Source organism: Theropithecus gelada, chromosome 14, assembly GCF_003255815.1.
Source record: "Theropithecus gelada isolate Dixy chromosome 14, Tgel_1.0, whole genome shotgun sequence".
Lineage (NCBI taxonomy): Eukaryota > Metazoa > Chordata > Mammalia > Primates > Cercopithecidae > Theropithecus > Theropithecus gelada.
The window spans coordinates 50653693-50671679 of record NC_037682.1 but is presented as its reverse complement, the minus strand read 5'-3'; the positions used below and the strand labels follow the sequence as shown (position 1 = coordinate 50671679).

Sequence of the window (17987 nt, the reverse complement as noted above, 5' to 3'; positions counted from 1 at the left end):
AGGAACCTAACTGATCTGATAGAGCTGAAAACACACTACAGGAATTTTATGATGCAATTGCAAGTATAGCAGAAGAGACCAAGCTGAAGAAAGAATCTTGGAACTTGAAGACTGGCTCTCTGAAATAAGAAAGTAAGACAAAAGTTATTTTAAAAAGAATGAAAAGGAATGAGCAAAACCTCTAGAAATACGGGATTATGTAAAGAGGCCAAATCTACACATCATTGACATCCCTGACAGGAGAAAGCAAACAACTTGGAAAACACATTTCAGGATATTATCTATGAAAACTTCCCCAACCTTGCTAAAGAAGCCAACACTCAAACTCAGGAAATACAGAGAACTCCTGCAAGATTCTACTCAAGAAGATCATCCCCAAGATGCATAATCATCAGATTATCCAAGTTTGAAATCAAGGAAAGAATGTTAAAGGCAGCTAGAGAGAAAGGGCAGGTCACCTACGAAGGGAACCCAGTCAGGCTAACAGTGGACATCTCAGCAGAAACCCCTACAAGCCAGAAGAGCTTGGGTTCCTATATTCAACATTCTTTAAAAAAAAAACTTCAAGAATTTCATATACAGCCAAACTAAGCTTCCTCAATGAAGGAGAAATAAGATCCTTTTCAGATAAGCAAATGCTGAGGAAGTTTGTTACTACTGTTTGTTACTACCAGACCCACTTACAAGAGATCTTGAAAAGAGCACTAAATATGAAAGGAATAACCATTACCAGGTAATACAAAAAAACACAGTTAAGTACACAGACCCAATGATGTAAAGCTACCACACAAGCTGGCTTAATAACCAGGTAACAGCACAATGACAGGAACAGATCCACACATATCAATACTAACCTTGAGTGTAAATGGGCTAAATGCCCCATTTAAAAGGCATAGAGTGGCAAACTGGATTAAAAAAAAAAAAAGCAAGACCCAATGATATGCTATCTTCAAGAGACAGTTTCACATTTCACAGGCTGTGACACCTGTAAGCTCAAATTAAAGGGATGGAGGAAAATCTACCAAGCAATTGGAAATCAGGAAAAAAGCAGAGGTTGCAATCCTAATTTCAGACAAAACAGGCTTTAAACCAACAAAGATCAAAAAAGGCAAAGAAAGGCATTACATAATGGTAAAGGGTTCAATTCATCAGACCTAACTATTCTAAATATATATTCACCGAACACAGGAGTACCTTACAAAGCAAGTTCTTTGAGATCTACAAAGAGTCTTAGACTCCCACACAATAATAGTGGGAGACTTCAACACTCCACTGGGCAGTATTAGATCACTGAGGCAGAAAATTAACAAAGATATTCAGTACCTGAACTCAATATGGGACCAAATGGATCTGATAGACCTCTACAGAACTCTCCACCCAAAAACAACAGAATGTACATTTTTGTCATTACCACATGGTACATGTTCTAAAATCAATCAGACAATCCTCAGCAAATGTAAAAGAACTGAAGTCATGCCAAACATACTCCTGGACCACAGTGCAATAAAGATAGAAATCAAGACTAAAAAAAATCAATCAAAACCATGCAATTACATGGAAATTAGACAACCTGCTCCTGAATGACTTTTGGGCAAATAATGAAATTAAGGCAGAAATCAAGAAGGTTTTTAATACAAATGAGAACAAAGATACAACCTACAAAATCTCTGGAACACAGCTAAGGCAGAGTTAAGAAGGAAATTTATAGCACTAAACACCCATATCAAAAAGTTAGAGAGATCCCAAATTAACAACCTGATATCACCACTAAAATAACTAGAGAAGAGAGAGCAAACCAACCCCAAGGCTGACAGAAAACAAGAAATAGCCAAAATCAGAGCTGAACTAAAAGTGATTGAGACACAAAACACCATCCAAAAGATGAATGAAACCAGGAGTTGATTTTTTGAAAAAAATTAGTAAGATAAATAGACTGCTAACTAGACAAATACAGAAGAAAAGAGAGAAGATCCAAATAAACACAATTAGAAATGACAAAGGGGGTGGTGCCACTGACCCCACAGAAATACAACCATCAGAGACTACTATGAACACCTCTTTACACACAGACTAGAAAACCTAGAAGAGATGGATAAATTCCTGTATGCATAACCCCTCCCAAGACTGAACCAGGAAGACATGGATTCCCTGAATAGACCAATACGGAATCTGTAATAAATAGCCCACCAACCCCCCCGCAAAAAAAAAAAAAAAGGCCAGGACCAGATGGATTCACAGCCAAATCCTACCAGATGTACAGAGAAGAGCTGGTATTATTTATACTGAAAGTAGTGGTACAAAACACTGAAGAGGAAGGACTGAAAGTATTACAAAAAAATGAGGAGGAAGGACTCCTCCCCAACCCATTCTATGAGGCCAGCATCATTCTGATACCAAAATGTAGCAGAGACACAAGAAAAAAACAAAACCTCAGGCCAATATCCTTGATGAAAATTGATGCAAAAATCCTCAACAAAATACTTGCAAACCAAATCCAGCAGCACATCTAAAAGCTAATTCACTATGATCATCCCTGGGATGCAAGGTCAGTTCAACATATGCAAATCAGTCAATGTGATTCATCACATAAACAGAACTAAAGACAAAAACCACATGATTATCTCAATAGATGCAGAAAAAGGCTTTTGATAAAATTCAACATCCCTTCATGTTAAAAACTCAATAAACTAGGTATTACAGGAATATACCTCAAAATAATAAGAACCATCTAGGAGAAACCCACAGCCCAGCATCATACTGAAAGGGCAAAAACTGGAAGCATTCCCCTTGAAAATGGGCACAAGACAAGGATGCCCCCTCTCACCACTCCTATTCACATAGTCTTGGAAGTCTTGACCACAGAAATCAGGCAAGAGAAAGAAATAAAGGGCACCCAAATAGGAAGAGAGGAGGTCAAACTATCCCTGTTTGCAGACATGATTCTATATCTAGAAAACCCCATAGTCTTGGCCCAAAGGCTGCTTAAGCTAATAAGTAACTTCAGCAGAGTTTCAGGATACAAAATCAATGAACAGGAATAACTAGCATTCCTATACACTAACACAGCCAAACCAAGAGCCAAACCAGGAACACAATCCCATTTACAATTGCCACAAAAAACATAATAAAATACCTAGGAATACAGCTAATCAGGGAGATTAAAGACCTCTACAATGAGAATTACAAAACACTGCCCAAATAAAGCAGAGATGACACAAACAAATGGAAAAACATTCCGTGCTCATGGATAGGAAGAATCAATATCATTAAAATGGTCATACTGCTCAAAGCAATTTATAGATTCAGTGTTATTCCTAACAAACTACCAGTGAAATTCATCACAAAACAGAAAAAGCTATTTTAAAATTCATATGGAACCAAAAAAGAGCCTGAGTAGCCAAGGCAATGCTAAGCAAAAAGAACAAAGCTGGAGGCATCATATTACCTGATTTCAAAGTATACTACAGAACTACAGTAACAAAATAACATGGTACTGGTACAGAAACAGACACATAGACCAATGGGACAGAATAGAGAGCCCAGAAATAAGGGCGCATGCCTACAACCATTTGATCTTTGACAAAGCTGACAAAAACAAGCAATGGGGAAAGGACTGCCTATTCAATAAATGGTGATGGGATAACTGGCTAGCCATATGTAGAAGATTAAAACTGGATCCCTTCCTTACATCATATACAAAAATCAACTAAAGATCGTTTAAAGACTTAAATGTAAAACCCAAAACTATAAAAACTCTGAAAGACAACTGAGGCAATACCATTCTGGATATAGATACTGGCAAAGATTTCATAACAAAGATGCCAAAAGCAATCATAACAAAAACAAAACTTGACAAATGCGAATATAATTATACTAAAGAGCTTTTGTACAGCAAAGTAAACTATCAACAGAATAAACAGACAACCTACAGAAAGGGAGAAAATTTTTGTAAACTATGCATCTGATAAAGGCCTAATATCCAGCACCTACAAGAAACTTAAATTTACAAGAAAAAACAAACATAAAATGTGGGCAAAGAACATGAACAGACAATTTGCGAAAGAAGACATACATATGGCCAACAGTCATATGAAAAACAGCTCAACATCATTGATCGTTAGCGAAATGCAAGTCAAAACCACAATGAAACACCATCTAACACCAGTCAGAATGGCTGCTATTAAAAAGGCAAAAAATAACAGATGCTGGCGATGTTGGGGAGAAAAAAACACTTGTACACTGTTGGTGGGAGTGTAAATTAGTTCAGTCATTGTGGTACGCAGTGTGGTGATTCCTCAAAGACCTAAAAACAGAAATACCATCCGACCCAGTGATCCCATTACTGGGTATATATCCAAAGGAATATAAGTCATTCTGTTATAAAGACACATGCATGTGTATGTATATTGCAGCACTATTCACAATAGAAAAGACATGGAATCAACCTAAATATCCACCAGTGATAGAGTGGATAAAGAAAATATAGTACATATACACCATGGAATACTATGCAGCCATAAAAAGAAAGAGATTGTGTCCTTTGCAGGGACATGAATGGAACTGGAGGCCATTATCCTTAGCCACAGGAACAGAAAACCAAATATTGTTATGTTCTCACTTATAAGTGAGAGCTAAATGATGAGAACACATGGACACGTAGAGGGGAGCAACACACACTGGGGCCTCTCAGAGGAGGGAGAGGATCAGGAAGACAACTAATGGGTACTAGGCTTAATACCTGAGTAATGAAACAACCTGTACAACAAACCCCCTTGTTACATGCTTACCTATGTAACAAACCTGCACTTATATCACTAAACTTAAAAAATAAATAAATAAAATGAAAAAAATCACAACTAGTGAAGTAGTGAGGCTAGGGCTCGTTTCTATAGTAGTATTCAGACTTGAATCCAGATTCTATTTTACTGTATAGTTTGGGCTCTATCTTATATGTCCATAGTAGAACAAGTAATAAATGATTATGGTAGTTTTTCTAAAAGAAAAGGCAAAGAAGAAGATGTAGTATATATACATCATAGAATACTATGCAGCTATAAAAAGACTGAGGTAATGTTTTTTGCAGAGGCATGGATGGAGCTAGAGTCAAACTAACATAGGAACAGAAAACGGAGTACTGTCACTTACAAGTGGGAGCTGAATGACTAGAACACATGCACATAAAGAGAACAACAGATACTGGGTCCTACCTGATGGTGGAGGGTGGGAGGAGGAAGAGAATCAGAAAAAAATAGTAATTGGGTACTAGACCTAGTACCTGGGTGATGAAATAATCTGTACAACAAACTCCATGACACAAATTTACCTATATAACAAACCTGCACATGTACCCCTGAACCTAAGATAAAAGTTGTTTTTTTAAAAAGAAACAAAATATTACCTACACCTCAAAATTACCCATCATGACCCCTTCCAATCATATGCCCCAAAGGTAATGATCTTTTTGTCTTTCATACGCTTTTGAACTTTTCTTAAAGAGAATCACAGAGTATGTACTTTTGTGCCTGGCTTCCTTCACTGAACATTATATTTTTAAGTACCATTCATATTGTAGTTCATTCTCTTTGCTCTGTAGTGATCAATTGTGTAACTATACCACAAGTTATTTATTCTACTGTCGATAGGTTCTGAGTAATTTCCCTGTTTAAGGTATTACAAATAGAATGAATATGAATGTTTTTTAACATGTGAATGAATACTATTTAGCTATGAATACTGCTGTCCTTTTCCATGTGATTTGAGAAAAAAAATTATTACATTGGTAGAGATACAACTCACAATTTATAATATTGTGGTTTAAGGTTTACATGTGATTTAATCTTACTGATTTGTAATTATGATTTTAGAATTTTTATATCTAAAACTCAGAGATGTTGGAAATTGTTTACATCAAATTGGTAAGAAAATTTCTATTGAAAGGAACTTTTTCTTTTTCTCACTTTTATAAAGAATATCCACTTAGGATCCATGAGTAGATATGAAAGGGGAGTCCAATACAGGAAATGTCTTTGCTGCCTGAGCATAAGCTATCTAGGCAAAATAGCACAGCAAGATACAACTTAATGGTGTCATGAAATAATTTAGATTGAACTCCATTATGATTTACTTTATCTAAATATTTTTAACAATTATTTTTCATGTAAAACTGTACATATAGGGCACATTTTACTCCCATCTATTACTATATATATTTTTTGAAAGGTGAAGAAGAAAACATTTTCTCAAAAGAATCATTCAAACTTACGGAAACTCAACAAGAAGAGGAAACAGAGAAGAAAGACAGCAGAAAATTATTTCAGGAAGGTGATAATTGGCTAACAGAAGAGGCACAGAATGAACAGCAAACAAATGTAAAAGATAAACTTTCAATATGATTATGTTAAGGTGAAATATAATACTGTTAGTACTGGTTTTATTACTTTTGCCCAGAACAAGATTTTTAATGTAATAGTATTTTTAAATTGTTTTACTGATAAGTGACTATGACTGAAATATTGCTTGGGTTACAAATAATACAGTAACTTGTTCTAATTCTATCATCCTAAAGCAACAAACTGCATTCAGTTTTAAATGAAGATGTTTTATTTAGTTTTATATAAAGTACATTATTTTCTATTCTGATATTTTCTTTTGCATATGTGAAGGTATAGAGAATATGTGCATGTTATTAAAAACAATGAAAATAATGTATTTGTAATGGAAATATAGTTTTGTTCTTAAATTTCAAAATTTAGGCTTTTAGGAAAAAGAAACACCTATTTCTTTTGAAAAATTATCCTGGTAATAAATGCCAACATAAGGATATGGTTTTTTTTTCCTCTTACCCTTTGATACCTGTAACTACTAAAATGAAAATAATAGACTTTGGATTTATATAGTAATTTGGAAATATAATACTTTTATTCATAAAAATAATATAAGAAGATTAATAAGTCTTACACCCAGGAGTTATGTGTTTGTCTGAAGATAACATTCTAGAAAGAGAAATTAGAAGGGCAGATAAGACTATATTTAAGAATAACCATTATAGAAAATAGTACAGACTTTTTTTAATGTTTAATCCTAAGTGTTCTCATTTTAATGTATATTTCACAGTATTTATAAAAGATACAATAAAGTTGTTTTTCTGTATGTACAGATTGAACAGGAAGTATCACTGGACCTGATTTTAGTAGAAGAGTATGACTCATTAATAGAGAAGATGAGCAACTGGAATTTTCCAATTTTTGAACTTGTAGAAAAGATGGGAGAAAAATCAGGAAGGATTCTCAGTCAGGTTTGCTTTCAAATATCTACTTTTTAACTGTAAATTAAATTTTCTTAAATCTTTATAAAAAGCAAAATCTAATATTATATAATGGTTTAGGCACTAGTTCAACTGACATTGTTCATTAAGTCATTTTTCAGAAAAAGTTAAATATATACAGAAAACAATTACATATAAGATGTAGATCATACTGTTATATATATGACAAGTAGTTTATTTGACCATATTAATGGGAATTTAATTTATGCTAAATAAATAATAAAGATTTACATTTTCTTGAATGTTGAGGTTGAAAAGGACATGAAAAATCATCTAGTTGTAACCACTGAAATTTAAGCTTAATTTTTTCCACCTGCCCTCCCTATACTTTACTCAAGGTCAGATGGTTCATTTCATGCTAGAACTATGGGAAAATACTTTGATTTTACCACCGAGACTCAGGGTTATACCTGATGGTTCCGCATAACAGCATCAGATTAACCGCCCCAAAATATTACTCTCGTTAATTACTCTAATATCTTATTTATGAAATGCAAAAACATAAGGATAAATTTTCTGAAAGATATATAAGTTCATCTCATTGAAGTCCTTAGGGATAAAAATGTGATAAACATAGTATTGTTTTGTCTTTTTTTTAATACCCAGGACTAGATTAGAATAGAATTCACATGACCTTCAGTAAATTAGGAATGAAAAGCTAAGGAAAAGAATGGAAAAATTTAAAAATTGGGACATGATATGTATGGTAAGCCTTCTTTAATTTTCAGGGGCTTTAGGGTGATATCTTCCATTCTGATTTTTTGGAAAGAATTAATTGTAGGCAAGTTTTAAATAAATTATTAACTTAAAGACATATATTAATACATGGTTAACATTCTAAAATACAAATCACGGAAACATTATACTCAGCTACAAATAGAAATTCTGATTTTTAAAGTAAACTTTATTTTAATTGACATTTAGGTTATGTACACCTTATTTCAAGACACTGGTTTATTGGAAATATTTAAAATTCCCACTCAACAATTTATGAACTATTTTCGTGCATTAGAAAATGGCTATCGAGACATTCCTTGTAAGTATTAACATATCTTATTATTTAAGTTCAAATAATATGGGTTTTGAAACTCTTTATCGTCTTTCTCTTCAGATGGTCCCTTAAACACTTTTAAAACTGCATGTTTGAAAAAATTTTTTTTTTTTCTTGAGACAGAGTCTTGATCTTGTCGCCCAGGCTGGAGTGCAATGGTGCGATCTTGGCCCACTGCAACTTCCGCCTCCCGGGTTCAGGTGATTCTTCTGTCTCAGCCCTCACAGGTAGCTGGGATTATAGGCGCCCACCACCACGCCCAGCTAATTGTATTTTTAGTAGAGATGGGGTTTCACCATGTTGGCCAGGCTGGTCTTGAACTCCTGATCTCTGGTGATCCACCTGCCTCGGCCTCCCAAAGTGCTGGGATTATAGGCGTCAGCTGCCGTGCCTGGCCTGAAAAATTTTTAAATGGAGATTTAAAAAGAAAATTTGTATTGTACTACCTAGATTTAACTGACTACTGTTAACATTTTGTCTGTCTGTTTTTTGTTAACATTTTGGTATATATTCTCCAAGAGTTCTTACATAAATTTATTTTTTGTAAAGGTGGTCATAATATTGATACATATTTATAATCTGCTTTTTCACCTGGTTGTTATATAGTATACATCTTTCTATTTTTAAAATTAATTGCCTGAGTACTTTATCTTTTTAAAAGTTAGTCAAGAGTTTCAGAAAATCATTCACTTAAAAATGTTTAAAATTGGCCGGGCGCGGTGGCTCAAGCCTGTAATCCCAGCACTTTGGGAGGCCGAGACGGGCGGATCACGAGGTCAGGAGATCGAGACCATCCCGGCTAACACAGTGAAACCCCGTCTCTACTAAAAAATACAAAAAAAAACTAGCCGGGTGCGGTGGCGGGCGCCTGTAGTCCCAGCTACTCGGGAGGCTGAGGCAGGAGAATGGCGTGAACCCGGGAGGCGGAGCTTGCAGTGAGCTGAGATCCGGCCATTGCACTCCAGCCTGGGCGGCAAAGCGAGACTCCGTCTCAAAAAAAAAAAAAAAAAAAAAAAAAAAAAAAATAAAAACTTCTGTTTTTCGGCCAGTCTAGTGTGCCTTGTCTGCTCCATGTCCCTGGAGATACTGCTAGGCCAAGCATGCCACTGACAACAAAATTGNAAAAAAAAAAAAAAAAAAAAAAAAAAAAAAAAAATGTTTAAAATTGATAATCTAATTTCAGTTTTTAACTGTGTTCCAACTTATGGAATAATTTAATGGCTATTGCATATTGTGTTTGAATATAATTTGAGTTCTGTGTTAGAAAAAGGTAGGACTGTCTATATATTGTCTACAGTTTCCCTCCATGTGGACACATTTTTGAGAAATTAGTTCTGTAAATAGTGAATTATTCTTCAATTGGCATAACTCACTAATACTGTTTAATAATTTAAGGTGAGTTACATATACTATAATTTCCACTTATAAATTGTGCATTCAAAAAAGTGGTTGAATTTTATAAATGGAATATAGGGATGCTTTAAGATGGACTTCAAAGGAAATGGAACGAAAAGAAAGAGGTGGTAAGGAGTCTTCACTGTCAGTTTCAATTAGGATATATTAGTTAAGAAAATAGTCTCTGGACCTAACTTTTCTAAACTTCAAAAATTTGTGAATGAGAATAACAATAGTACCTACTCCATAGGTAGTAATGATATAATTCATGTAAAGCACATATCAGAATTTTTAGTAAATGGTCAGTAAAAGGTGGTGATTTATTAATAATAATTAAGTTCCCAGTGGACGCCATGTCATTTCTATAGGCAAAACAATTTTATATTATCTACTAATGCATACATATACATTAAGTATTTGTTGAAGTGTTAAATTTTCATTGGATATTGATGTTAACTGCAATCATTAGATTCACATAGGTTATCTTATTCAATCTTTTTTGGCAAAGTTGTATTATATACTTTTATAGGTGAGAAGTAAACTCAGAAGGATCTTTCCCAAGATTATAAAACTAGATACCAAAGTACTGTTTCAGTTTCAGGTCTATCTGACTTCTAAAGCCTATACTCTTTACACTATGCCACATTGCCTTTTCACATAGTTGAATTTCAGTAAATTAATGTTTTATTGATCATATATGATGTGTCAGACACTGTGCTGGATGCTTTCACATATTTAGCATTTAATTCCTATAGCAAGCCTGAGACATAGTATTTCTGACCTTTTTGTTGGGGACAAAAATGTAAGTAACCAGAATTTGTAACTGTTCTGTGTACAAAACTGTTTCGTGTGCAAACATGAGTCTCTGTAATCCAGACACTACATGATATTTTTGAAAGCCACAAAATGGCAACCTTAAGAACATTTTCCAATGCCTTTCAATACTCCTTGGTTATCCTGCCTTTTCTTTGGCACCTTTACTATGTTTTCATAGTATACGGGGAAGTTTTTAAAACAGAATTTTTTTTTAACACATCAAGGGACTTTAGATGAAATACAGTTCAATTGTGGGGAATTATTCTGTCACATCTTTTTTATGAGGATATAGTATGATTAGGAAATTATTGTAGTTTTTAAATGTTGTATGTTAAACCTAACAAACATTTTGGTGACTTTAGATCACAATCGTATACATGCCACAGATGTCCTACATGCAGTTTGGTATCTGACAACACGGCCAGTTCCTGGCTTACAGCAGATCCACAATGGTTGTGGAACAGGAAATGAAACAGGTACTTCCTTCTACAAATCTCTGTTAATTATTTAATCAGGAATAGTAAATCAAACTTTCTCATTTCATTACCTCTGTCCTTTTAAATTTTTCGTTAAGTAACCTTTTAGTACATATGAAGGACTATGTAAGTTTTTTTAACCACTTATCCCCAAATTCTACTGTGTAAGTTTTGATGCATAATAATGACATGAAAATTTTTAAACCTGATACCCACCTTACGAGGTAGATTAATATTCAGTACTGCTGGATCTATCATATTTCCTTCTTTGCCCCATTCTTTGGTTTCCCTCACTGAGATAGCCACTATCCTGAATATTATGATAATTAGTCCTTTGTTTTTTAAAAAAAAATTCTTGGTTTTTTTGTCTCAAGTGCATCACATACATTTAAAATATATAACATTCGAAAACCAAAGAAAACATGTTTAAAAGCCTCGCAAAGTATTTTAATGATGACATCAAAAACTTTTATAAACAAATTTTGCTTCCAAAAAAGTTAATGCTATTCCTTATCATAAATATAATAGTTTGTATAAATACAATGAATCATAACATTTATAGTTCTCTTATTCTAGCTTATTAAAAGGGCCAGGCATGGTGACTCATGCCTATAATCTCAGCACTTTTACAGGCTTAGGCAAGAGGATCACTTGAGGCCAGGAGTTTGAAACCAGCCTAGGCAACAAAGCAAAACCCCATCTCTACAAAAATAATTTTTAAAAATTTAGCTGGATGTGGTGACACACACCTGTCCTAGCTAATCAGAAGGCTGAGGTGGGAGGATCTTTTGAGCCCAGGAGTTCGAGGCTGCAGTGAGCCATGAACATGCCGCTGCACTGATATGTATCAAGACAATTTGCTCAGTTACCAATACTTGAGAAATAATATTACCATGCTAACCAGTGTAAATGTCATAGACTCAGCCACTGATATTACTTTTTACATTTGGGTAGTTGAGTCTAAAGTATGCATTATTTGTTTAATGGATTTGCTTTATGTCACTGGTTCATTTTTGTCTGCCATCTGTATTTATTCTTTCTAGTGCCCTTCATTCCTTCCAGCAGTCCTGTGCTTTTATTAGAGATAATTTTCTTCAACTTTTTTGTTTTAGATGTAATTTTGTCTTAGAATAATTATATTTTAGCATGTTTGAAGATATTATTCCATAATCTTGTGACTTTCACAGTTTTTGTTGACAAGTCAAGACTTAGGTCATATTGAGAAATATAATATATAAATATAATATGTTCCTTTTTCTCTTTCCTATTGGTTTTTAACATTTTAACTATGATGTACTCATGTAATTTTTTTTTGTATTAATCCTGCCTGATGTTTAGTGAACTTTTTGAATATGTTGATTGGTGGTGTTTTACTGGTTTCTGTCATGCTCTTCAAAATTCAGCCTCTCCATTGTCCAATTCCAAAGACATTCCCACATTTTTAGGTATTTGTCACATCAGTACCTCACTTCTAGGTGCCAAAAGTCTGTATTAGTTTGCTATTGCTGCTGTAATAAGCTACCAGAAATTTAGCCTCTGAAAACAACACAAATTTATTCTGACAGTTCTGGAGGTCAGAAGTCCAAAAAAAGGCTTCACTGGAGTAAAATCAAGGTGTCAGCAGAACTATTTTTCTCCTATATGCTCTAGAGGAGAATTTGTTTCCTCGCCTCCTCCAGCTTCTAGAAGCCACTTACACTTCTTGGCTCATGGCCCTTTCTTTCTTTCTTTCTTTCTTTTGGAAACGGTGACTCGCTCAGTGGCCCAGTCCAGAGTATAGTGGCTCGATCTCAGCTCACTGCAACCTCTGCCTCCTAGGCGGGTTCAAGCAATTCTCCTGCCTCAGTCTCCCAAGCAGCTGGGACTACAGGCGCACACTGCCATGCCTGGCTAATTTTTTGTATTTTAGTAGAGATGGGGTTTCACCATGTTCCCCAGGTTGGTCTGGAACTCCTGAGTTCAGGCAATCCGCCCACCTCAGCCTCTCAAAGTGTTAGTTTTACAGGCGTGAGCCACTGTGCCCAGCCAGCCCATTCTTTAAAGACAGCAGCATAACATCTTCAAATTTATTTTTTACCCTGACCTTTTGATCTTTCCAAGGAACTAGTGAAAATCGATCCAGCTCTGCAACCTTGGCTTTCTGTGCAGAACACACTTAACTGACAGCAACTTTCTTAATTTTAGTCTCTTTTGTAGTCTGCATAGGCTGAGAATTTCCTGAATTATCACGTCCTTATTCCTCTTTGCTCACCAGTTCTCCACCAATCTTTCTTTTTCCTCTCATATTTACTATAAACAGTAAGAAACCAGACTACACCTTCAACGCTTTGCTTGGAAATTTCCTCAACTAAATGTCTTAAGTTTATCATTTGTAAGTTTTGTATTCCACATAACTGCAACACCTAATTCAGACAAATTTTCTGGTACTATATAACAGGGATTCCCTGGCCTCTAGTTTCCAGTGACATGTTCCTCATTTCCTTCTGAGCATTCATTGGCAATGCCCTTAATGACCATTTTTCTATCTCCAGTCTGTTCTCGATGACTTAGGTATAGTATTCTCTAAGACAATATATGTTTTCTCTCTCATGCTGCACACTTCCTTCTGAGTTCTTACTAGCAGTGTTACGAGTTCTCATGCATAGTGTTATGGAGTCAAGTATCTGTAGAAAAAAGGAAACCAATTTGCTTTGGGGAACCAAGCAACTATTGCAATGGAAAATTATGATGAAAACTAAGACTACAAGGACCATGGGATGTGCTGTCCTATTCTTACTGCACTGGAGAACTAATAGAAAATAAACGACAAGTTTAGGGCTGTAATTAATGGTTGGAGAACCAGATAGCATCTCTGACCTAAAAGAAACCCTTATTTTATTATTTTATTATTATTATTAATATTATTATTATTATTATTTTGAGATGGAGTCTCGCTCTGTCACCCAGGCTGGAGTGTACGGGTGCAATCTTGGCTCACTGCAAGCTCCTTCTCCCAGATTCACACCATTCTCCTGCCTCAGCCTCTTGAGTAGCTGGGACTACAGGTGCCCTGCCACCACGCCTGCCTAATTTTTTGTATTTTTAGTGGAGATGGGGTTTCACCATGTTAGCCAGGATGGTCTCGATCTCCTGACCTCGTGATCCTCCCGCCTTGGCCTCCCAAAGTGCTGGGATTATAGGCGTGAGCCACCGCGCCCGGCCAAGAAACCCTTATTTTTTATTGTAATAGGATCATAACTTCTGAAAATAAAACCCAATGTCTGATCCTGAAGTTGCTTGAAATACAATGCAAATAAGTTTGTGGCTTCAGTAGACCTCTTATGTTAGAATTAAGATATGAAATGGGAACCACTGCTCAGTGAAATAAAAGAGGACACAAACAAATGGAAGAACATACCATGCTCATGGATAGGAAGAATCAATATCGTGAAAATGGCCATACTGCCCAAAGTTATTTATAGATTCAATACCATCCCCATCAAGCTACCAATGAGTTTCTTCACAGAATTGGAAAAAACTGCTTTAAAGTTCATATGGAACCAAAAAAGAGCCCGCATTGCCAAGACAATCCTAAGTCAAAAGAACAAAGCTGGAGGCATCACGCTACCTGACTTCAAACTATACTACAAGGCTACAGTAACCAAAACAGCATGGTACTGGTACCAAAACAGAGATATAGACCAATGGAACAGAACAGAGTCCTCAGAAATAATACCACACATCTACAGCCATCTGATCTTTGACAAATCTGAGAGAAACAAGAAATGGGGAAAGGATTCCCTATTTAATAAATGGTGCTGGGAAAATTGGCTAGCCATAAGTAGAAAGCTGAAACTGGATCCATTCCTTACTCCTTATACGAAAATTAATTCAAGATGGATTAGAGACTTAAATGTTAGACCGAATACCATAAAGACCCTAGAAGAAAACCTAGGTAGTACCATTCAGGACATAGGCATGGGCAAAGACTTCATGTCTCAAACAGCAAAAGCAATGGCAACAAAAGCCAAAATTGACAAATGGGATCTCATTAAACTAAAGAGCTTCTGCACAGCAAAAGAAACTACCATCAGAGTGAACAGGCAACCTACAGAATGGGAGAAAATTTTTGCAATCTACTCATCTGACAAAGGGCTAATATCCAGAACCTACAAAGAACTCAAACAAATTTACAAGAAAAAAACAAACAACCCCATCAAAAAGTGGGCAAAGGATATGAACAGACATTTCTCAAAAGAAGACATTCCTACAGCCAACAGACACATGAAAAAATGCTCATCATCACTGGCCATCAGAGAAATGCAAATCAAAACCACAATGAGATACCATCTCACACCAGTGAGAATGGCAATCATTAAAAAGTCAGGAAACAACAGGTGCTGGAGAGGATGTGGAGAAATAGGAACACTTTTACACTGTTGGTGGGATTTGTAAACTAGTTCAACCATTATGGCAAACAGTATGGCGATTCCTCAAGGATCTAGAACTAGATGTACCATATGACCCAGCCATCCCATTACTGGGTATATACCCAAAGGATTATAAATCATGCTGCTATAAAGACACATGCACACGTATGTTTATTGTGGCACTATTCACAATAGCAAAGACTTGGAATCAACCCAAATGTCCATCAGTGACAGACTGGATTAAGAAAATGTGGCACATATACACCATGGAATACTATGCAGCCATAAAAAAGGATGAGTTTGTGTCCTTTGTGGGGACATGGATGCAGCTGGAAACCATCATTCTTAGCAAACTATCACAAGAACAGAAAACCAAACACCGCATGTTCTCACTCATAGGTGGGAACTGAACAATGAGATCACCTGGACTCGGGAAGGGGAACATCACACACCGGGGCCTATCATGGGGAGGGGGGCGGGGGGAGGGGGGAGGGATTGCATTGGGAATTATACCTGATGTAAATGACGAGTTGATGGGTGCTGACGAGTTGATGGGTGCAGCACACCAACATGGCATAGGTATACATATGTAACAAACCTGCACGTTATGCACATGTACCCTAGAACTTAAAGTATAATAATAATAATAATAATAATAATAAATAAATAAATAAAAAGAAAAAAAAAGACATGAAATGGGAAATAAAGGATCCTGATAATCGAAATGAGATTATTTGGATAGATTTAAAGAAATATTGCCTTGTATTCCCCAAATCCTGCTGATTCTTCCTGCTGGGAAACCATCATTTCTCCTTGTGTTGATTGCCTGAAAGCCCTGTAATGACCTCACTTGAGATTCTTGATTTATAGGGGAATAATTCACTTCTAAATCCAACTCCGCTGTCCCTCATTTCTTTGAGATCCATAATTAAACTTACATCCTGCAGATCTTAGAGGAATAAGTATTAGGTCTGAATACCAGAATAATTTACCAATTCATATTGGTAGAAACCTGGGGGATATATATCTGAATAGACTTAAGGGTGTTAGACCAGGGAGAAAGGAAGATGTACCTACCAGATATTCTGGAGTCAGTGTATTAGCTTGAGCAACTGGCAGTGGCTCTAACAGTTTGCCTCATGAGTTGTCTAAAGTATAGGCATCAGATGAAGTAGAATTGTGAAACTTCCTTGTGTACTGTAGAGGAAGGAATCCAGAAGCTTATCATGATAAGATGTTGAAATAGGGTGATCATATTCAATTTTATCACCCATCCCTAACTTTATCCTCAAGAAGTATCCTCCTTTATCACAGTGCTGGGAAATTTATTTCAACATTAATTCCTGGAGAGTGAAATGCTATGCTGGTTCTACAGCCAGAGTTAGGGGCTTATGGAATTTAGATGATAAAAGGATTTTGGACTGGGTTCATCTAATAATGGTAGTTAGCTGAACCACACCCATTTTCTGAATGCATTGAGTAAACATATTCAGCAGCTGGCGGAATCACTTCATCAATTCCTTGATCTTTGGAAAGAGGATCATCATTGTAGGAAGGATCAAATGGAATCTCCAGGAATTGCCTCATTCTGGCAAAACAGTGAACCGAAAGCAATATACTACATTCATAGATGAGTTGCAGAAATCATTGCTACTATCAAGTACTTAATAGATGCAGGAATGGTGATTTCCATCACATTGCTGTTCAACTTAATTATATAGCTTTTACACAGGATAAGTAGATCCTGGAAAATGATGGATTATTCTCAACGTAATCAGGTGGTTACTGTAGTTGCCACAGCTGTTCCAGATGTGGTCTCTTCTTTTAAGAAGTCAACCTAACTTGTGATATTTGGCACAGAGCAATTGATCTGGAGAGTTGTCTTCCCTCCATAACTCTTAGCAAAATTCACAAGAAGACATATATTTACATCTGGCAGGCATCACAGTACACTTCTATTGTCTTAGTTCTGGGCTATGTCAAGTCTTTCATTCTCTGTTATAATCTAATCTGGTCCCATAAGTTATCAAGGTCATCCATTACATAGATGAGATAATGATGAGTAGCTCCACGGAGCAAGAAGTAACAAATATCCTAGATGCCTTCATAATAGTGCCTGCAGATGAGAGATGAGAAAAATTGCACAAAAATTCAGAGATCTGTCATATCATTGAAGTATATTAGGCATCCAGTGGTCTAGGACATGTTGAGATATTTCCTCTGAGTTGAGGGATAACTGATACATTTGAATTCTCTACATAAAGGGCTCTTTGGATTCTGAAGGCAAATTCGTGACTTCTGAGTACTATTGCTTCAAAATAGTACTGTAGGGCTGTGTATGCAACCCAGAGCAAGAGAAACATGTGAAGCAATTTCTACTTGTGCAAATTACTCTGCCATTTTTCCATCTGACTGCCAAAAGAAAATGTCTTTTGCAGATAGAATGCCCTGTGGAGTCTCTGGAAGACCGCTACAAGATAATTACAGTGTAAATACTTGGAGTTTTGAGACAAAAC

The 17987-nt window shown here is 35.9% G+C and overlaps 1 protein-coding gene across 2 annotated transcripts in view; it reads left to right on the top strand.

The window, feature by feature from the left end:
• The window catches only part of PDE3B (phosphodiesterase 3B), a 212213-nt gene that overhangs the window by 169428 nt on the left and 24798 nt on the right, over positions 1-17987 (top strand). For both annotated transcript variants that reach the window (XM_025356030.1, XM_025356032.1), the window contains exons 8-11: positions 6220-6368; positions 7157-7294; positions 8249-8360; positions 10949-11062. In XM_025356030.1, coding sequence (XP_025211815.1) covers positions 6220-6368; positions 7157-7294; positions 8249-8360; positions 10949-11062 — 513 coding nt within the window. The remainder of the gene's footprint in view (positions 1-6219; positions 6369-7156; positions 7295-8248; positions 8361-10948; positions 11063-17987) is intronic.